The sequence below is a fragment of the Amblyraja radiata genome, chromosome 7, assembly GCF_010909765.2.
Source record: "Amblyraja radiata isolate CabotCenter1 chromosome 7, sAmbRad1.1.pri, whole genome shotgun sequence".
Classification (NCBI taxonomy): Eukaryota; Metazoa; Chordata; class Chondrichthyes; order Rajiformes; family Rajidae; genus Amblyraja; species Amblyraja radiata.
The window spans coordinates 70,957,229-70,980,738 of NC_045962.1; the positions used below are offsets into that span (position 1 = coordinate 70,957,229).

The 23,510-nt window shown below is 39.9% G+C and overlaps 1 protein-coding gene across 2 annotated transcripts in view; it reads left to right on the forward strand.

The window, feature by feature from the left end:
- Positions 1-19,667, forward strand: part of acvr2a (activin A receptor type 2A) — a 114,049-nt gene extending 94,382 nt beyond the window's left edge. For both annotated transcript variants that reach the window (XM_033024712.1, XM_033024713.1), the window contains 7 exons: positions 980-1,123; positions 1,250-1,393; positions 5,319-5,464; positions 5,765-5,879; positions 10,389-10,527; positions 11,152-11,282; positions 16,473-19,667. In XM_033024712.1, the coding sequence (XP_032880603.1) occupies positions 980-1,123; positions 1,250-1,393; positions 5,319-5,464; positions 5,765-5,879; positions 10,389-10,527; positions 11,152-11,282; positions 16,473-16,667 (1,014 nt within the window). In that variant the 3' untranslated portion in view covers positions 16,668-19,667. The remainder of the gene's footprint in view (positions 1-979; positions 1,124-1,249; positions 1,394-5,318; positions 5,465-5,764; positions 5,880-10,388; positions 10,528-11,151; positions 11,283-16,472) is intronic.
- The last annotated feature ends 3,843 nt before the right edge of the window (positions 19,668-23,510 follow it).

The window sequence follows — 23,510 nt, forward strand, 5'->3', positions numbered from 1 at the left end:
AACTCTTGAATTAAATTGTTCTGCTATTAAGGATTGTATTGTGTAAGTTTTTCGTGTTCTGGTTTGTTTGGTGATGGTGAGGTAGTGAGGGTGCAGGAAACTGCTTAATGGGATTTATTTTCCAGTATACTCATGTTCTGCTGTGAAAGATTATCTCTTATCTTTGGTTTACCCCCTTACATTACATTGAATATAAAGTAAAGTAAAGTATCCTTTATTGTCATTCAGACCTTTCGGTCTGAATGAAATGTTGTTGCCTTGCAGTCATACATGTAATAAAATAACAAAACACACAATAAACTGGGAAATTTATAATCTATTTGATTATTTCCAAAGACAAACTTATTGTGCTATGATGCTTGATTAAAAAAAAAAAAACCCATTATATAATATAGGAAATATTTACAGCCAGAAACACAGGTTTGAAGAATACTGATTGGGTATTGCCATGTGCACTGAGGTACAGTGAAAGACTTTGTTTTGCATGGTAGCCAAACAAATCAGATATACCATACATAAATGCAATCAAATGTAATATACCATACATAAATGCAATAGAACAAAGGGCAGAGAGAGTGCAGAAAATTGTTCTCAGCATTATAGTGCATCAGTTCCATAGACAAAGTTCAATGTCCACAGGAAGAGGTTAAGTGATCAATACCCTAGCTGATTATCTAGTTCTTAAATAAAATGCTCACAAGAGAAAACTGAAAGTAAATTAGATAGAATGCAGTAAATTTAACCTCAAGTAAAATCATAATTTTGTATAACTATTTATCTTCAAATTTTTTTTTTAAGTTCAAAGGATGAGCATGACAATTGCTAAAGTGGCTTTCTTCTGTTCTTCAAGAAAACCTATGAAGCAGAAATCTTTTAAACCCATTTATCAGATGAATTGTGATGTTTTTCCTTCACTTTAAAGCTTATGAGTACAATTGTTAACTTGCTCTAAGAAATAGTTTGAACCCTTGCTTTGTAGGACCCTGGACCAATACCACCTTCTCCATTGCTTAGTCTGAAACCTCTGCAGCTACTGGAGGTCAAAGCCAGAGGACGCTTTGGTTGTGTATGGAAGGCCCAACTACTTAATGAGTATGTGGCAGTGAAAATATTCCCAATTCAGGTACAGTGCTTTATTATTCACTTCTCACAAATTAGGGGAATGGGCAATAACTTTTTTAACATAATATTTATATTTTTGACCATTTTTTCAGCAATATGTTATAACTATGATGCTTGCGTTTTGTAGGACAGACAGTCCTGGCAAAATGAATATGAAATATACACTTTACCTGGAATGAACCATGAAAATATTTTAGACTTCCTTGGTGCAGAGAAAAGAGGCTCAAATATTGACATGGAGCTATGGTTGATATCTTCATTCCATGAAAAGGTAAATTACGTTTATGTTTATGCGATTCGTATGCACATTCAGATTGTTAGTTTGCCAAGCTTCTCAGAAACAAAGTTATATAACGATGAAAATACTTAGCCTCCTCGTCTACAATTGCTTAGAAGATTTTGTCTGTTTAACAATGAACTGTTGGTAAATGCTGAAAAAATGGACATATCACGTAAAATAGGTAATTACAAATTTTGCTTTGGAACTGGAGTATATGTTGATAGGCAGGTGACATGTTTAAAATATAGTTCAGGAAAACTTGATCTTTTTCCATCACAAAAGTACTTTTAATTGTTAGGTAGAAGTGCAACAATAAGACAAACACAACAAAAGCTGGAGGAATTTCAAGTACGATATGATACGATAAGATACGCTAGAACTTTATTCATCCCCGGAGGGAAGTGCTGGTTACCTCATTTCCAAAGGGTTTCTGCTAATTCTGACTCTGCCAAACGCAATAGATAGATTCTATCTGTCAGCGACACATTTGGAAGGCTGTTAAAACTGAACACTTTTTGCAGAAAGGCATTAATCATCGCATTTTGGCATGCTTTAATATTTACTTTCTAATAAACTGACTTTGCCAATAAAGCTAACATAGTTCCCTATATTTGCTTAGTTCTTTGTGTTACTAGCATGATGGAGTAAGCACTCATAAAGTCATAGTAGAGCTATACAGCACAGAAACACCAAGCCCTTCAACCCATGCCCTGTCCATGCCAACCAAGTTGGCATTTTGGTCTAGCCCTACTTGCCTGGGCCTATATCCCTCTAGTAGGCTCCCCTCGCTCATGACTGACCATGGATGATGCATCCTGGTCGGATGCAAGCCTGGGCCGATATCCTTCTAAACCCTTCATATCACTCTCTTTTAAAGCTGCTCATTTATTGTGATAAATTTATTTGTATAACTGCACCAAGTTACCATTATATATGAAGGAATATGTTTCAATGCAAAAGCAAAATATTACTATTTTATTTCATAGTTTTTAAGTGTGTGCAAATGAGTTTGAATGCAAAATATGACTCAAAGCTAACTTTGTTGAAAGTGTACTATTACCACGGATTGTCTAGTACATCCAAATCTAACTGCCCATGTAATGTGTTGTGCACATTATTTATTTATTTAACTTTGCTTTAGCTGTTTTAATCAGTAGTGACGAAATATTATGGAAGTACTGTAAAATCTAACACATGTTGGCTTGCATCTTACTTTCGTAGTGTTTAACATTGCAACATGTGGAATTGTTATTTTCTATTTGAAGGTCTGGAGCTAATCTAGAATTATTGGGATCCTTTATCATACATTCAAGAAAATAACACAAAGCATTTTACTCATGAAAGTAGTTTATCTTGGGCTCAATTTCATCATCTGCTGGAAAGTGTGATTTATAAATTTACCCAAAATTGAAGAACTAGAATTGATTACAAAGCAGAAATAGGGAAAGTATAAAATAAAAATATGAGCTTCTGAGAAACATTTTCAAAATTACAGAGCTCTCCATAATGTTTGGGACAAAGACCCATCATTTATTTATTTGCCTCTGTACTCCACAATTTGAATTGTGTGATAGAAAAAATCACATGTGACAGAGCTGCCAAGTAGTACGGATTTTCCATATTTTGTACGTAAATGCGATAAGAATACTGATGTACGATTTTGCGTTGTTAAATACGGAATTTTTAAAAATCCGGACATAGATAATCTTAACAACGAGTCACCGCTGTACCGGCCGTGGTACTACGGCTTTGATCTTTGGTCGGGGCTTCACGGGCGCTCGCGTGCGTTATGTACCACGTGGCGTGGTGGATGCGAAGCTGTTGCGAGTCGAGGGATGGGACGCTACAAGATTAGAAAGAATAGGGATTAAAAATGCAAAATGACTTCTACATCATCATCTGGTGCTAAAAGCTCGGAAGCAGCTGTTCAAACAGCGGTATACAAAGAGATTGCAATGAATGCACTGTCAAGTAAGGTGTATAGAAGATATGTCAATTGGGAGCAAAGTTATGCATTCTTGCACTCTTACATGGGTATGACCGCACATTAAAAAAAACACATTTTTCAGCAAAATGGCACCGCGTAAAAATACTGATTTCCTCAACAAAATACTAATTTTCAGGTACTAGAATACTGAAATGCTCTGATAAAACATGGCAGCTCTGGGTAAAGTGCACATTGTCAGATTTTAATAAAGGCCATTTTTATACATTTTGGTTTCACCATGTAGAAATTACAGCTGTGTTTATACATAGTCCCCCTATTTCAGTGCACCATAATGTTTGGGACACAGCAATGTCATGTAAATGAAGTAGTCATGTTTAGTATTTTGTTGTATAAATGACTTTGCATGCAATGACTGCTTGAAGTCTGCAATTCATGGACATCACCAGTTGCTGGGTGTCTTCTCTGGTGATGCTCTACCAGGCCTGTGTTGCAGCCATCTTTAGCTTAGCTTATGCTAGGGGCTAGTCCCCTTCAGTTTTCTCTTCAACATATAAAAGGCATGCTCAATTGGGTTCAGATCGGGTGATTGACTTGGCCACTCAAGAATTTACAATTTTTTAGCTTTGAAAAACTCCTTTGTTGCTTTAGCAGTATGTTTGGGATCATTGTCTTGCTGTAGTTTGAGGCATTTGTTTGAAGTTGAGCTGATAGGATGTGTCTATACACTTCAGAATTCATTATGCTACTACCATCACCAGTTGTATCATCAATGAAGATAAGTGAGTCAGTACCTTCATCAGCCATACATGCCTAGGCCATAACATCCCCACCACCGTGTTTCACAGATGAAGTGGTCTGCTTTGGATCTTGGGCAGTTCCTTCTCTCCTCTATACTTTGCTCTTGCCATCACTCTGATATGTTAATCTTTGTCTCATTTGTCTACAAGACCTTTTTCGAGAAATGTGGTTGCTCTTTTAAGTACTTCTTGGCAAACTGTAACCTGGCCATCCTATTTTTGCAGCTAACCAGTGGTTTGCATCTTGCAGTGTAGCCTCTGTATTTCTGTTCATGACGTCCTCTGCGGATGGTGGTCATTGACAAATCCATACCTGACTCCTGAAGAGTGTTTCTGATCTGTCGGACAGGTGTTTAGGGATTTTTCTTTATTATAGAGATAATAATTCTTCTGTCATCAGCTGAGGAGGTCTTCCTTGGCCTGCCAGTCCCTTTGCGATTAGTAAGCTCACCAGTGCACTCTTCTTAATGATGTTCCAAACAGTTGATTTTGGTAAGCCTAAGGTTTGGCTGATGTCTCCAACAGTTTTATTCTTGTTTCTCCGTCTCATAATGGCTTTTTTGACTTTCATTGACACAACTTTGGTCCTCATGTTAATAAACACCAATAAAAGTTTCCAAGGGTGATGGAAAGACTTGGTGCTGAGAGCTCTCTTATACCTGCATTAAGGAGGCAATTAAACACACCTGAGCAATTGCAAACACCCGTGAAGCCATGTGTCCGAAACATTATGGTGCCCTGAAATGGGGGGGGGACTATATATAAACACAGCTGTAATTTCTACATGGTGAAACCAAAATGTATAAAAATGGCCTTAAATAAAATATGACAATGTGCACCTTAACCACGTGTGATTTTTTTCTATTATAAATCTAAAATTGTGGAGTACATACAAATAAATAAATGATGGGTCTTTGTCGCAAACATTATGGAGGGCACTGTTGTTTAATGTCGCACCGCCAGCATATTCATTCAGAGGAAAGGTTACTGACGTGAAACATTATCTGTGGAGTGAGACAGAGCTACTGTCTGACTTTCTGCGTATTTACAGAATATTGTTTTGATTCAAATTTCCAACATTTGTATTATTTTGCTTCACTGACATTTCCTATCAGTTTTATTAAATCCGTTTATGGATTTTCCAAAATTGCTTTTGTTGTCTCGCTTTCAGGGTTCTCTGACAGATTATCTGAAAGCTAATGTGCTGTCTTGGAATGAATTATGCCATATTGCTGAGAGCCTGGCTAGAGGACTAGCATATCTTCATGAAGATAAACCTGGTTTAAAAGACGGACACAAGCCTGCAGTTGCCCACCGGTATGCTTGATAAATGGAAGTTCAAATGATCTATTTGATGTTAATAAGCAGCAGGTTAATAAGCAATTAAAAATGAATTGCAATTTCTAGCTAACATTTATTTTCCACCTAATCAAACCTCCAATAGTAATTAATTTTGACACTGTTTATGGAATTATGTAGTGTACTAAATGGCTGCTTCATTGCCTATGCAAGCTACTGATTTTGTTTAAAAAAAATCATGCATTGTGTATGAACTAATTTAGATGCACAATTGAGATGTAAACATGATAGACATGTATTTCTTTCTTGTCTGAACAGGGACTTCAAAAGTAAAAATGTGCTGCTGAAAAATAATCTCACTGCATGTATAGGAGATTTTGGTTTGGCTTTGAGATTTGAAGCTGGGAAGTCGGCAGGTGACACCCACGGCCAGGTATGAGTTAGTTTTATTCAAAACTGCCGGCGGGGCATCAACCGCCTCAACTTCTCCACTCCCCTGTCTCACTCTAACCTTTCCCCCCCTCTCCCCCCTGAACGTACAGCCATCGACTCACTCCGCAACAACCCAGACTGGGTTATCAAACCCGCCGACAAAGGAGGTGCCGTGGTAGTCTGGCGCGCTGATCTCTACAAGGCTGAGGCCACGCGCCAACTCTCGGACACATCCTCCTACTTACCCCTGGACCATGACCCCACAGACGAGCACCAGGCCACTATCTCTAGCACCATCACTGACTTCATCAACTCCGGCTCCCTGCCCCCCCCCCCCCCCCCAAGCCTCCAACCTCATCGTTCCCCAGCCCCGCACGGCCCGATTTTACCTTCTCCCCAAAATCGACAAACCTGACTGTCCTGGTAGACCCATTGTTTCTGCCTGTTCGTGCCCTGCCGAACTTATTTCCACATACCTCGACTCCATCCTATCCCCCCTGGTTAAATCCCTCCCGACCTATGTTCAAGACACCTCAGACAATCCCCGTCGTTTCCGCAAAGACCGCTCCCTCCGGAACTCTCTGGTCAATTCTTCCTTTCCCACCCGCACCACCCCCTCCCTGGTCACTTTCCCTTGCAACCGCAGGAAATGCTACACGTGTCGCTTTACCTCCCCCCTCGACTCCATTGAAGGACCCAAGCAGTCGTTCCAGGTGCGACAGAGGTTCACCTGCACCTCCTCCAACCTCATCTATTGCATCCGCTGCTCTATATGTCAGCTGATCTACATCGGTGAGACCAAGCGTAGGCTTGGCGATCGTTTTGCTGAACACCTCCACTCGGTCCGCATTAACCAACCTGATCTCCCTGGGGCTCAGCACTTCAACTCCCCCTCCCATTCCGAATCCGACCTTTCTGTCCTGGGCCTCCTACATGGCCGGAGTGAGTACCACCGGAAATTGGAGGAGCAGACTTGGGCAGTCTGCACCCCAACGGCTTGAACATTGACTTCTCCAATTTCCAGTAACCCTTTCTGTCTCCTCCCCTTCTCAGCTCTCCCTCAGCCCTCTGGCTCCTCCTCTTCCTTTCTTCTTCTTCCCGGCCCCCCCCCCCCCTCCCCTGCATCAGTCTGAAGAAGGGTTTTGGCCCGAAACGTTGCCTATTTCCTTCGCTCCATAGATGCTGCTGCACCTGCTGAGTTTCTCCAGCATTTTTGTCTACCTATGAGTTAGTAAATCATGATTTAATCAAGAATTTCTGTGTTCAAAATACCTACTCGTGAGTGATAATTTTGCTTTAAGTATTTTTAAAGGAGTTACAAATATATATCTGGTGCAAACTCAATTCTTAAACTTGACTACCTATTGAAGACAAGCCTTCTGTTTATTAGATCAATATATTAAGGAATCAGAGGAAATCCTATTTTCAATCTCTTTGTGCAATGAGAATAATAATCTTGTCATAAGAGATCCTTTATGGAAAGGATGACTGCAGTATGACAGAATGTTCTGAGTTTGAAAGTAATGTAATTCCATCTGAAACCAGGACTTAATACAAGAAACAAGAATAAAAACATATAAGATTATTAAGGGTTTGGACACACTAGAGGCAGGAAATATGTTCCCAATATGTAGGGGGAGTCCAGAACCAGGGGCCACAGTTTAAGAATAAGTGGTAAGCCATTTAGAACGGAGATGAGGAAAAACATTTTCACACAGAGAGTTGTGAGTGTGTGGAATTCTCTGCCTCAGAGGGCAGTGGAGGCTGGTTCTCTGGATGCTTTCAAGAGAGTTAGATAGAGCTCTTAGGGATAGAGGAGTTAAGGGATATGGAGAGAAGGCAGGAACGGGGTACTGATTGTGGATGATCAGCCATGATCACATTGAATGGCGGTGCTGACTCGAAGGGCTACTGCTAGTGTCTATTGACTCTAATCCAAAGAAAAGAAACAATGAATGTGGTTTAGCCATTCATTCATAGTTGATAGAGAAGCCACATTAAAAGTGTGATAATACACTTGGCTAGCTTTTAAAGAAAGAATACACATTTTAAAACTAAAGCACAAAATTCCAGCCAGAAATGTATTCAATTGAAGGTTGACTGAAGGAATTCACTGCCCCAGGGAGCAGTGGAAGCAGAAACGTTAAATATATTTAAGACTAAAATAGATGGTTTTTTAGCTGCCAAGGGGATAGGGGCTACGGGGAGAGGGCAGGGATATGGACCTAGGTATGGTTAGTATAGTAAGACCTGAGTGATCTCCTGGACAAGTGTCGATCGCCTGGATTGGGGTCGGAGAGGAATTTCCCGGATTTTTTTCCCGAATTGGACCTGGGTTTTTATCCGGTTTTTTGCCTCCCCCAGGAGATCACGAGGTTCTTGGGGTGGAGAGGGGTGATAGCGGTATAAAGGGGAGGGTAGTGTCTTGTGTTCTGTGTCTTGTGTCTACTGTTTGTGGGTAAGTGTGTCTGTTTAGTGTTCAGCCATGAGCGAATGGCGGTGCGGGCTCGACGGACCTGGTGGTCTACTCTCGCACCTACTTTCTATGTTTCTATGTTTCTATGACTGGTGAAATTAAAGATAATTTAAAATCAAAAACAGTCAGAAACAGGCCTGAGTGCATTTTAGAGCTTGGCAAAGAAGGACAAAAAAATGGTGAAGGGAGGGAAGATGGAATATAAGAGTTAATGGTGAGAAACATGACATTCCCTTTCAATTTTTGGAATATATAGTGGAAATGTGACATAAAAATGCATGTATGTGTAAAGTTGACATTAGTTTCATTCCACTGTCTGACCTGCAAAGTATTTCTCGTATTTCCTGCTTTTATTTCAATTCTCCGGCATGCTCAGTTTTTTTATTTTTGTTTTTGGTGTACTCATTAATTCACTGGCACTTCTCGTTAACATTGACCACCTTGAGAACACTTTGGTCCTCTCTCTAACAGGTTTTCTGTTTGTCCCTTGTTGTTCACCTTCATTTCATTCTGTTTCCTATCTTATTTTTGGTCGGGTATTTACCCAACCTGCTTTCATAGCCATGCTCTTTCCTTAGCAAATTAATCCAATTCCAACTTATTCCAAATGGATTTCAACTGAAATTCCACCACTCTTATTTCAAATCCATTCACGCTTTTGGGTATATTCAAGATATTCCTGAGACCCATTCTTAATGCCATGCATTGACGTGTCCATGTGTTGACCTTTCATCAGCTGCATTTACTTGTTTTTTTTCTTACAGCTGTTCTGGTCTATGTTTCAAATTTATCCTTTGCATCTTTATAACAAATTTTCTCTTCCTTTCACTGCCCCCACCCCACCCCACCCCCTCCTGTTTGAGATGTCGAAGCTTCAGCTCCTGAATTTTAAAACTTTTCTGGGATCTTTGTAGTTGTACGTTCCTCTGAACTTGTCTCTTTCTCCCAATCTTAACCCTATTCATGATTTTTTTTCTCTTCCTGGCTTCCCATCTAATTCAGATTGATTAATATCTGTTTCATCCCTCTACGTTCTTATCTCAATGAATACGTAATCTGATGCACTGTTGAACTTTTCTTGCCTTCCTGTACCTTTGTTTCATTTATTGGCAAGAAATCTTCACTCCACAGTGGACAATTTATCCCTATTTCAGAATTTGACCTGCCTTTTGACATTTTGCTCTATTGATGTCAATGTTTCCATGTCTACCCTCTTCTGAACTTGTAAGTCCACTCAAAAGTGACCAGTGACAATATTGTCAGAAAAACTGTTCACAAGGGTCTTCTTCTTTCGTGTGGCATGCACAGCCTAAAGTTGTAGGACAACTTGTTCTATATGATCTTCCGTTTGTGCTCGTCGAGTTGATTGCATTAGTCGAAACAGTGAAGGTTGCAATCTTCCACCTCTTCACAAGGGTGATGCTATTTTTTAATAAACAGATCTCTACCTTGCAGAGATTTAGTGCAAGCTGTCTGACAACTTCTATCTCCGATTGGTCTATAACCATAACATTTGGCTATTATTTGCCAGAAATTCACTCATCAATTTTTTTTCTTTTCATTTTTGCCAATCAATACTTGCCCATCTTCATTTCAGGGGATAGGTTAGTGACCAACATCCAAAATAAACCCATTTTCTTTTTGTGCCCTTTTTCTGTGCAAACATGTTTAATTTCAATTTTTTCCCCAGTTCTGATGAAAGTTCATTAACCTGAAATGTTAACACTATTTATCTGTTTGCAGAAACAGTCTGATGTCAAGACTATTTCCAGCAGCTTTTATTTTAAATATCAACATCTGCAATATTTTGCATTAAGATAGATATAATATTGCTTCTTTGCTTCATGGAATAATTTTTTGTCTAGATTAGCTGTTATATTTGCTACAAGATTATGTTTACATTTAAAAAAATAATAGGCAGTCCTGTGAATGCCAAGAGGAGTTGCCAAGATAAATAAATGCAAGTTGTGCTTTTTTCACTAAAGATTGTACGTTTGATATTTTTAAATAAATGTACATCCATTTTTTTTCAAGGTTGGCACCAGAAGATACATGGCTCCAGAGGTCTTGGAAGGTGCAATAAACTTCCAGCGTGATGCATTCCTTAGGATAGATATGTATTCAGTGGGACTTGTGCTCTGGGAATTAGCATCAAGATGCACAGCTACTGATGGTTAGTATGACTTTTATCATAAACATGTGAAAATGAACATTGTCTCTCATGGTGTTAAAGTAGTTAAAGTATACAAGTGAAGTTTTGTACTTTGCTTGAATTTTAGATGTCTTCTGGTACCATATGGATGGCCTGTCCCACATTTGGTCATTGCACTCTTCCCATCACCTCCTCTCCATGTTCACCCCTCCCAGCTGCGGAATTTCAATTTGGTTAATAATCTAGCATTGTGAATATTTGGTGCAATGGGAAACATGAGATTGCTGGAGTTCTTTTATTTATTCTGGGGTAGTAAATACTAAAGTGTAGAGGGCATCACAGTGATGTAACTGGTGGAGCTGCTACCTCATAGCTGGAGCAACCTTGGTTCAAATTGAGCTTCAGTGCTGTTTGATTTTGCACATATTCACTGTGACCTTAGTGAGTTTACTAACGTTGCTTCAGTTTCTTCTCATGCCCCAAAATAGTATGGAGTGTTTGCTAAACTATTTTGAGATCTGGTTAGAAATGACATTATTCTAATTACTAAATTTCTCATTGTTAAACCATGTTGACGTTGAGAACAAATTCTACCTACATTTAGAACCGGCATTAAATGTACTCTTGGATTTGTTTGATACGCAGGGCCAGTGGATGAATATATGTTGCCATTTGAAGAGGAAGTTGGACAGCATCCATCCCTTGAAGATATGCAAGAGGTGGTTGTGCACAAGAAGATGAGGCCTGTTTTCAGAGAATATTGGCTAAAGCACGCTGTAAGTGTATTTATCTGTAGATCATTCAAATGCTTTAAAGCTAGATCTGTTCCTGAACATTATAAAATTGAAATGGTCATTCCACTCCCTCGCGAGTTATAAGCAAAATTGAGACTTCCCAGTTTCAGAACTATAACCTAAAATCTTATTGATGTCCAATCCTGAAGCAATAAAATTCTTGGCCTGAGTTTATTTTGCAAGGTTAATAAAATATCCAGTGATAGGTTAGACATTATAAGTGTATGTCAACCAATTGACATGGAAGATAATCTTGGACTGTTAAAGTTACTTCTAAAGTCAGAATTTTTAAATTATGCTTAAATTTAAGAACAAGTAATTCTGCTATAAAATGATAGTTGCATTCTTCTGAAATCATGCATAACAGAAAATCGTGTTTTAAAAACAATTGTCAATGACAAGAGGGATATTTAGGGGCTAAATTGTTCAGACTCGTAATAAGGAAGTTATTTTTCCCGCAAGGTTTTCAAAATTATAGGTAATTTAATTGCTACAAATACCAAAGGCTATACGTTACATTGTTTAATAGAATATGGTTACACACGAGGATTACGAGGATGTCGCCAGCACTAGAGGGAGAGAGCTAGAGGGAGAGGTGGAGTAGGCTAAGTCTCTATTCCATGGAGTGCAGGAAGATGAAGGGTGATCTTATAGAGGTGTACAAAATCATGAGAGGAATAGATTGGGTAGATTGCACAGAGTAGGGGAATCGAGGACACTGGTTCAAGGTGAAGGGGAAAAGATTTAGTAGGAATCTGAGGGGTAGTTTTTTCACACAAAAGGTGGTGGGTGTTTGGGACAAGCTGCCAGAAGAGGTAGTTAAGGCAGGGACTATCCCAATGTTTAAGAAACAGTTAGACAGGTACATTGATAGGACAGGTTTGGGGGGAGATGGACCAAGCGCAGGCAAGTGGGACTAGTGTAGCTGGGACATTGTTGGCCGGTGTGGGCAAGTTGGACTGAAGGGCCTGTTTCCACACTGTATCACTCTATGAAGTATCACTAGAAGCGATTGTTTGTCAAATTAACTCTTAAACGCCCTCCTGTGGTGAAATGGAGAGCCTATGTCCTATAGAGATAGTGGTGAGAGATCGTTATGGCAAGGTTGTATATAAACAGGATTTTAAGACATTTTTCCAAGACGGCTTTTTTCTGTCTGTCAGTTTTCAAAGTAACTCTTACCTGCCTTCCACAGTAAAAATGGTAGCCTGTGACCGATTTCTGCTGGCTAGTTCCCTATCAAAATTACATTATAACCAATTCAGCCCACTTAAATCAAACAGTTTCCCATATTCATCAATGATGTTGTATCCAATTTGCAATATGGAAGCACACGTAATAGCAGAACTCCCTGTAGTTTATAATGGAAAGGTGAGTTATTGTGTGGTTACAGTTCTTTGGTCAGTAGATGCATGCAGGTCATTTTTAACCAGAATCCATAGCTCAATACAAACAATATTAGGCACACAGAAATATAAAACATGCAGAAATATAAATTGTCCATAAATTAGACAAATTATGCAAGAAAAGAGATCTTGCAAAAAATGTTAGTGTAAAACACATTGAGCAACGAAAACAAATCGATGGTAGTGTGTGTTGTTTGGTTCAAGAACCTGATATATGTTGGAAAGTAGCTGTTCCTGAAACTGGTGATGTGGGACTTTATGCTTCTGTACCGCATGCTCGATCGAGATGCTCGAGAATAAATCAGGGAAGGTAGTGCATCCGTGGATAACAAGGGAAATCAGGGATAGCATCAAAGCGAAGGATGATGCGTACAAATTAGCCAGAAAAAGCAGCATACCAGAGGACTGGGAGAAATTCAGAGACCAGCAGAGGAGGACAAAGGGCTTAATTAGGAAAGGAAAAATAGATTATGAAAGAAAACTGGCAGGGAACATAAAAACTGACTGCAAAAGTTTTTATAGATATGTGAAAAGAAAGAGATTAGTTAAAACAAATGTAGGTCCCTTGCAGTCAGAAACAGGTGAGTTGATCATGGGGAACAAGGATATGGCGGACCAATTGAATAACTACTTTGGTTCCGTCTTCACTAAGGAAGACATAAATAATCTGCCGGAAATAGCAGGGGACCGCGGGTCAAAGGAGTTGGAGGAATTGAGTGAAATCCAGGTTAGTCGGGAAGCGGTGTTGGGTAAATTGAATGGATTAAAGGCCGATAAATCCCCAGGGCCAGATAGGCTGCATCCCAGAGTACTTAAGGAAGTAGCTCCAGAAATAGTGGATGCATTAGTAATAATCTTTCAAAACTCTTTAGATTCTGGAGTAGTTCCTGAGGATTGGCGGGTAGCAAACGTAACCCCACTTTTTAAGAAGGGAGGGAGAGAGAAAACGGGGAATTACAGACCAGTTAGTCTAACATCGGTAGTGGGGAAACTGCTAGAGTCAGTTATTAAAGATGGGATAGCAGCACATTTGGAAAGTGGTGAAATCATTGGACAAAGTCAGCATGGATTTACGAAAGGTAAATCATGTCTGACGAATCTTATAGAATTTTTCGAGGATGTAACTAGTAGCGTGGATAGGGGAGAACCAGTGGATCTGGTGTATCTAGACTTGCAGAAGGCTTTCGACAAGGTCCCACATAAGAGATTAGTATACAAACTTAAAGCACACGGCATTGGGGGTTCAGTATTGATGTGGATAGAGAACTGGCTGGCAAACAGGAAGCAAAGAGTAGGAGTAAACTAGTCCTTTTCACAATGGCGGGCAGTGACTAGTGGGGTACCGCAAGGCTCAGTGCTGGGACCCCAGCTATTTACAATATATATTAATGATCTGGATGAGGGAATTGAAGGCAATATCTCCAAGTTTGCGGATGACACTAAGCTGGGGGGCAGTGTTAGCTGTGAGGAGGATGCTAGGAGACTGCAAGGTGACTTGGATAGGCTGGGTGAGTGGGCAAATGTTTGGCAGATGCAGTATAATGTGGATAAATGTGAGGTTATCCATTTTGGTGGCAAAAACAGGAAAGCAGACTATTATCTAAATGGTGGCCGATTAGGAAAAGGGGAGATGCAGCGAGACCTGGGAGTCATGTTACATCAGTCATTGAAAGTAGGCATGTAGGTGCAGCAGGCAGTGAAGAAAGCGAATGGTATGTTAGCTTTCATAGCAAAAGGATTTGAGTATAGGAGCATGGAGGTTCTACTGCAGTTGTACGGGGTCTTGGTGAGACCACACCTGGAGTATTGCGTACAGTTTTGGTCTCCAAATCTGAGGAAGGACATTATTGCCATGGAGGGAGTGCAGAGAAGGTTCACCAGACTGATTCCTGGGATGTCAGGACTGTCTTATGAAGAAAGACTGGATAGACTTGGTTTATACTCTCTAGAATTTAGGAGATTGAGAGGGGATCTTATAGAAACTTACAACATTCTTAAGGGGTTGGACAGGCTAGATGCAGGAAGATTGTTCCTGATGTTGGGGAAGTCCAGGACAAGGGGTCACAGCTTAAGGATAAGGGGGAAATCCTTTAAAACCGAGATGAGAAAAAAAAATTTCACACAGAGAATGGTGAATCTCTGGAACTCTGCCACAGAGGGTAGTTGAGGCCAGTTCATTGGCTATATTTAAGAGGGAGTTAGATGTGGCCCTTGTGGCTAAGGGGATCAGAGGGTATGGAGAGAAGGCAGGTACGGGATACTGAGTTGGATGATCAGCCATGATCATATTGAATGGCGGTGCAGGCTCGAAGGGCCGAATGGCCTACTCCTGCACCTAATTTCTATGTTTCTATAACAGTGAGAAGTGGGTATGGCCTGGATGGCAGGGATCCAAATTGATAGATGCCAACTTCTTGAGGCAGTGCCTCATGGCTATGCTTTTGATGGTGGGGAGGACTGTGCCTGTGATAGACTGGTCCACCACTCTCTACAAATTTTTGTATTACTGTGTTGGAATTGCCATACCAGGCCAGGATGGAACTAGTCACAGTACTTTATACAGTACATCTGCAGCAGTTTGTCAGTATTTCGGCTGAATCTCCTCAAACTTCTGTGAGCGTAGAGGTGCTGGTGCACTTGCTTCATGACTACATCCATATCCTGGACCCAGGACAGGTTGCCCGAGATATTAATGCCCAGGGATTTGCTGCTGTCCTTTCCAGTGCCACTTGCAGACCTTGTGAATGGGCAGACACTGTTGTGTTCATATTGCAGAGTCCCAGACTATAAATATTTTGAGAAAAATAAGACAAGGGTGCGGCAGTAACTCAGCGTGTCAGGTAGCATCTCTGAAGAACATGAATAGGCAACGTTTTTGGTCTGGACCCTTCAGACTCGTAGCAGTAGGAGGAGAGAAAGCTGGAAGGGAGGTAGAGAGGGACAAAGCCTGACAAGGGATAGGTGGTTGCAGGGGCAGGGGGAGGGGGGATTGATTGCAGATGGTTGACAATCAATCTGAAGGGTGCCGACCTGAAACTTCACCTGTCCATGTTCTCTAGAGATGCTGCCTGACCCACTGAGTTACTGATGCTATTTAATATTTGCCTTCCAATAATGTCTCATTGTAGTCTGAACTCCTGGACTAGTATTCATGACATACAGGTCCCTTTATGTGGCGACTATTTGCATACCTTGGGTATGCAAGCAAAGAATTTCACTGTGACTTGTCACATGTGACAATAAAGTATTCATTCATTCACTCATTCAAATCCTACCATGACAGCTAGAGATTTAAAACTCAGTTAATTAAATCACTCTGGAGCACCTAAGATGGATTAATAATAGTGATCATGAAACAAATAGACATTATTAAACGCCATTTTCGTCCATGTTCTTTGAGGAAGTAAATATGTAAATCTGTTCATTTGGGCCTGTGTAAATCCAGACTCTCAATATGTAACCACCCCACCAAAGAGCAAATAGGGATGTATACTCCATTACACCAAATTAATTTTGGTGCTCCTTCTGTTATCCCAGATACAATCATGTTAGCATTGTCTGGGTGCTTCCTGCAACTAATCCGTATGGGAGTTTGTTGAGGCAATGCAAAATTTAGGCACCCGTTAAGATATTTTTAACATTAACCTGTAGTCTTTTCTGGCTAACCAACCCTGTACTTTTCAGCACTATTTGATGTTTCCAGTTTTTCTAGAGTTGTTCATGCCATAAAACATCTTTCCAATGTGTTTATTTTGTCCTGTCATAGGGGATGGCTATGTTGTGCGAGACCATAGAAGAATGCTGGGATCATGATGCAGAGGCACGATTGTCTGCAGGTTGTGTCGCAGAACGTATCACTCAGATGCGAAGACTAATGACCACGATTAATACAGATAACATAGTGACTGTAGTTACTATGGTAACAAATGTTGACTTTCCACCCAAAGAATCCAGCCTATGATGGCTTCAAAGGTCATGAAGCAGACCAATAGACTACAGCAGAGCTGCTATCTCCTGAATTTATTTCACTGGTTACAACAAACAATTCAGTATCTTGTCCTTGCGCACTTAACAGAACTGGTGGCCATTGCAGTGGCAAGTGGACAATAGAGGCAACAGGTACTACATTCAGTGATCCAGTCAGAGATGATGTTGAAGATAACGTGGTTGTTGAAAAGATCACTTGATACTTCATTGTGCATCGCTCGGGATATTGGAAGGTAACTCTTTTTGCAGCAAGAAAGCTAAGCACGTATCAAACATCGCTCTCAAATTTGACAACATGAGCTTAGTTGGAGTGCACCAGATAACTGGCTTCTCATGAAGATGTCGCAGTCCCTCAGATGGATTACTGTTAATTTTTAATAACAGTACATTTAATTTCAGAAAGAAGTGCGATTCATTTTTATTGCATTTAATATTTGCGTTCACAAAAGAACTATTGTAATGCCAATATGACATAGCTTGTGAATGTTCAGTGTGCTGCTGTTATATGTATAAACAAATCAAGGTTTTTTGGGACATAGCAAAGAAGCTTCAAGCATTACATTATAACCATAAACCTCCCTCAACAAGGTATACCTCAGTTTCCATATTTGATAAACTATATTAGTAATTTTAGTTTAACACTAACTGACTTTAATTGACAGTTGACCTTAAATGTGATTTAAGTATTAATTCACTACAATTATACTATACCTTTCTATGCCAATGGGAGAAGGCTATTCAAAACAGTGTTTCTGCCTTGTTGTGCAAGCTCCATGTAATAATTTCTATCATGCAGTTGTCTGCTTTTAATAGCTCCTTTGCTACGCGAAGCTTTGGAAATATCTTTTGCCCAAAATTGGCTTTCAAATGCACTTCCTTATTTTAGATTTGCCGTGTCTATAGAGAATTCAGAGATGTACGCATGCTTTTCTGTTTTTAAACTTGCAAGATATAGTTAACACTGGAGGTGTTTTTTTTAATTTGAATGCTTTTATTTTGAAAAGTAATATATCCTTTGTTTTCTTTCATTACACATGTAAAGTAATTTTGCATACCTGTTATAAGTGCAGTCATTAATCTACTGTGTCACTGTACCAACGTAACCTCAGGAATTTGTTACCTGAAACCCTCTCTGTTTTGAGTTGTGGTGACAATCCTACACTAATGTCAGTGCCATTTTAGTAAGCTTAGAAAAACTTACAAGGCAACAGAAATATTTTTTTTAAAGAATAATATATGCAATAGATACAAATACAGCTGACAGGTATTAACTTCTGTTCTTAAACAATATTATGGTTTTATACTTAATGCAAAACTGACACGTCAAAAGTAACCACTGCATTTGCTGCTCAGTTTACCTATTCAGGGTCAGGGTTCAGTTATCTTTAACCAAGTGTAACCCATGCTTGCATTGTGGCAGTTCACCCAAATGCCTCAGTACAAAACTGCATAATGTGGGTATCATAAAGACCATTGAACTCCACTGACTCGGCAAGTAATGATTAGGTGCCAAATGTTCTGGATAGATGACACTAAAGTCTACGCTGCATTTTTGTAGTTTTATTCTTAGAAAAAGGATCAATCATCGGACTGGACTAACAGTATTATAACAAATTTGCTCAATTACAGTTAACTTTAATTTTGGGAATAATCATTGTAAATGAATAGTCTCAGTATTGTAAAGGGGGAGGGTGAACAACTCGTGGTTGTAACACATTGCTGCCAACGGCTGAGGTAGAAAAGGGGGGCGAGGTCCTGCAACATGAATGTGGGGAATTAGGTAGTAGATTAAATAACACAACCTCTATGATTGTAATCTGTAGGTTACCTCCAGTGTGTAAAGAAAATAGGTCAGATGAATACATGACTAAGGGAATGGTTTCAGAGGGAGGTTTTTGTGATCATTGAGACACTCCTAGGATTGGCTGGGACTATACAAGGCCAGATTGTACCTGAATCAGGACAGGTCCTAAATTGTTGCATGGAGGTTTGCTCATACTGTTGGAGCGGTTTTAAACTATTGTGGCAAGGGAGTGGGACACAGAGGGAATGTACATTTGGGAAGGGAATGCAAACAACTATAGAACAAAAGCTAGATCAGACCAGCAGGTGGAGCAGACACAGGCACATGAATGGACTGGGAAGCTAGAATGCTTTAATGGAATAGCGATTGCAGAGACATGGTGCCGCAAAGAAAGGGTAAGCATCTCTGTGTCCCAGGGTATCGGATCTTCAAGCCGGGTAGCGGGTTAGATATATCAGAGGTGGTATCGTAGTGATGATTAGGGATTCCAACTGTGCAGCACTTAGAGAGGATATCCTAGAAAATTCTTAAAATGAAACCCTTAGATGGGTGGTCACTTTGAACTTGTACTATAGTTCTCCCAACAGTCAGCAGGAGATAAAGGAGATACATAGGCAATTCGGAAGTGTTACAGTTGTTTTAAACTTTTAAACTTTGCCAGTATTAACTAGGATCACGTTTCAGTGTGGAAAGGATTAGATGGAGTGTGATTTTTATAGTGTATTCAAGAGAGCTGGTGCTGGTACATTAATAGCGTTTGTAGGGATGGGTCGGGGCTAGACCTAATTGTGGGGCATGAAGCTGGGTATGCAGATGAAGTGTCAGTGATTGAACACTTTGGAGGTGACGACTTCAACTCTTAAGTATTAAAGTGATTATGGAAAAGGGGTAAGGATGATATGGAAATCAAGTTTCTAAATTGGGGAGGGCAAATTTCTACAAGATTAGACACAACCTGGTAATCTTTGCAGCTGTTTGCAGATCAATCTATGTCCAGCAGGTGGGAATCTGTTTAAGTGAAGCATTAGGTTCAGGGCCAGCATGTTGCTGTAAATATGAACGGTGAGGAAGGCAAATCACAGATATCACAGGTTTGATTAAGAAAAGGAAACATATATACTGAAAAGGAGGGCATCCCTTCAGGAGTATAGGGTGTAGCCCGGGTGCTCAAAAAGAAATTAGGAGGGCAAAGAAATACCACTAGCCGGTAAGATCAAGGAAAATCCCAAGACATTCTATCAGTATGTTAAGAGCAAGAGCATAGCCAGGGAAAGAGAGGTCCATTGGGGACCAATGAGGCAAACTATGCATGAAGCAACAGGAGCCTTAAATTAATATCTTCCATACACGCCAAGGATATTGCGGCTAGAGATTTCAAAGAGAAAGATAATGTTCTGGAGCATGTTATCCATAAAAAGTACCAGGCACATAGTTGTATATGTGCGCCAGGGTGCTGAAAATAAAATATAAGAGCAGGGAGGGCACTTTTATTGCTGCAGTATAGAAAGTTTCTTCAGGAGAGGATGCAGAGGTGATTCACCAGGATGCTACCTAGGATGGAATATCTCAGTTATTGGAAGACCCCGAGGTTGGGCTTGTTTTCCTTACAGCGAGAAAACTGAGCAGCGACTCAATGTTGAGGCCTGGGAGAGGGGATCCAGTAGTAAACTCTTACCCACATAGACACAAAAAGCTGGAGTAACTCAGCGGGACAGGCAGCATCTCTGGAGAGAAGGAATGGGTGGTGTTTCAGATCGACACTTCAGACTGAGAGTTAGCGGAGAGGGAGATACAGAGATAAGGAAGTGTAAGGTGTGAGAACGAGACATCAAGGGAATGAAGTTCAAGGAAGATGTGGAATAGATCATTGTTAGCTAGAGGAAGGTGACAACGAAGCATACAGAGATAACATTTAATCAGGGGGACAGTCAGACTGGTCGAAGAACTAGGATGGGGAGGGGTGGAGAGAGGGAAAGTAAGGGTTACTCTTTTACCCACAGCAGTCGTGTCTGTAACCAGAGGGCACAAGTTTAAAGCGAGGAGTAAAAGGTTTGGAAGGGGTATATGGAGGTTTCTCTCGCACAGGGTGGTTGGATCTTGGAAGGGATTACCTAAGAGGGTGGTACAGGCAGATACTCTTCAAACATATCGGACGTATTTAGAACAGCAGTTGAATCTCCATGGCATAGAAGAATATGGACTCAGTGCTGGTAAATGTGATGTGTATAGATGATAACTCTATGGTTGGCATAGATATGGTGAACTGATGGTGTCTTGTTTCTGTGCTGTATGCCTCTAAGAATCTATTCATCCTTTCCAATTCCCAGGCATCTGATTTTAAAATTTAAGCACAATTTGTACTTTAAGGCAAAAGATTTCTGACGGTTTTAATATTTTGGGGTTTTATGATCATTAATTACCGAATTTTAGCACCAGTGACCTCTTGCAAGCTTGCTTCAGTTGGTGGACGTGAACAGTTAACATTGATCTTCAGGTATTTCAGATTAGAAGTAGTACGTTAAGGCTATGCAAATTTTTTTTTTTAAATCAACTTTTTTTTTGTTGCGTACACGTTTTTGTTAAAAACAGGTTATTCACCAAAATATTAATGAGGTTAGAAATAACATTTTTAACTTTCAGGTAACTCCAATTTACTTGTGCAACATTTCCCTTTCCTGCTCTAATCTTTATTTCTCTACCCGGTACATTGCAGGTTTTTTTAAAGCTAGAAAATCAGGCACTCACTGTGAATTAATATGCACAAAACAAGTGCTTATTTTTAACATCAGATTGCTTAATGTACTGACAAACATTATGCATTGATTCAGACAAGGAAATTTTGGTGTCAAAACAGAAAAATCTGTCCCCATACTTCAAACAGAGAGGGGAAAAAAGGGCAAATGCAATGGTGTATATATTCTACATGTCCACTTGTACAGCCATGGAATAGATTGTCAGCTGGTGCACCATCTCAAAAACACAAGTTGATATCTGCCAGGAGGAATTTTCTCTACCGGGCACTTGTCTATGGAGTGTGGTTTGTATCATTCATCCACTGGAAAATGGTTAATTATTTACATAGCAATGACTTTTTATATATTGAAAAATGCAGCCTACATTGGGTGAATTTGTTAATTATGCAATATAATCATTGTTCCTATTGTTTAAACATTTTGACCACTCAATTTGTGGAGATAATGATACAAATGCCATTCTATTATTAAGTGTTGCTTACCTCAGAACTTGCCAATAGTTCTTAAAGCAGTTTGTGATGCACATACCTCTAAACAGTTGTTTGCTTTAGTCTGTATCAATGTTTTGTGCATTTGTGGGCACAAATTACTGTAATATGGATATGTACTTGGGGGTTTTTGTTTTGAAATTATCTAGCAAATGGAGGTCTAGGGCAGGCCTGGTTGGAAAGATGGGAGAAAGTGTTGAATATTGTACAGAGATATTTGCTGTTTCCCGAAGAATAAACTATATAGTGACTGCTGTATGACAGACATTCTATCTGGAGTGGAATGGATTGTATTCACTGCTTTTATTGCTTTTTCTCCCCAGTTTTTATTGTTTTATTATAGAGTATATCTAATTTTTACATGTGAAAGTTGTATATCCACAGATTACGCAGAGCTGACTTGACTTTCTTGTTCATAATCATCTGTTATTGGTTGAAAATTCTAATCCTACAAAAAAGCTGGCAAAAAAAAAGTATATGTTACATACATGCTATTAGTTCTGATTAAGGACAATTTACAACAAAGGAGAGCCTGACTAGTTCTCCTTAATCTTTGCAGCATTAGGATTGCTGGGTTTTGCCCCCAGTCAACCCTCTGGGACTTATTGATCAGACTGAGGGAGCCACATCATAATAGTACCAGTTTAAGAGACCCAGTTTGTAGTCATGAGATACGGCTCCTAATGCAAAGACTTTCACCATTCATTTGCAAGGCACAAGTCAAGAGTGTGATTGGAAGTTCTCCACTTGCCTGGATGAGTACAACTTTGATGATGATCAAAGCTGAACACCATCCAGGGCAAAGCTGGTTACCGCCTTGTTCACCATCTTAAAAATCACCCCTTGCATCATTGGCACACTGAACCCATGGTATGTATTGTCTTCAAACTACTGCAGGGGTTCATTTGGCACCCTTTCAGCAGAGCATACAAACCTGCAAATGCTGTTGAGGACTTTGGGAGCATTATGTGGAACACACAAAGCTTGCAAGCACAACTCATCTTCCCCCAGCAAATCACACGTCATCCTGACTCGAAAATATATTATCGGCCGTTCACTATCGGAGTCAAAATCTTGGAACAACTTACCTGAGAACACGTGCAAGTTCCTTCACTATAATGCCTGCAATAGTTCAAGAGGCTGGCTCATCACCTCCTTCTAAGGCAATCAGAATGGGCCGTAAATGTCTGCCCCATGATGCATTCCCAGGCAAGGAATCTGCTGTTTAATCCAAAACATTTGGAGGTGAAAGCTTGTGCAAAACATCTTAATTCTAATAGTATGCACTTGGCTGCTATAACCTACTTGTTCTTTAGCAATTCTGTAAAAACTTAATAGAATATTTAATTTTAAAAGGTCTGAAACTCCATTTCAGCAATATAATTGCTGTAAATGTCGTACAAATCCAAGTTGAATAAATGCCTTTCTTTACCCTATCACATATTTAAATTGATAATTGATTAGTATACAAGTTACCCATTCTAGTTTGCAGTTGTATCTAATTCTGCATGCTGTATTGTAGCAGTATTTGGTGCTATTGATACTGGCTGCCAGCAAGGGATGCAAGCTTTTATGGTGTTTGTGAACAGAAATAAACACGCGAGGATATACAGTATTTACAGACTTGCCCAAATCTGGAGGGAATGGATCAGTCAAGTCAAGTTTATTCGTCACATACACATACGAGATGTGCAGTGAAATGAAAAGTGGCAATGCTCGCGGACTTTGTGCAAAAAACAAACATACAAACTACAAACAGAATCACATATTCT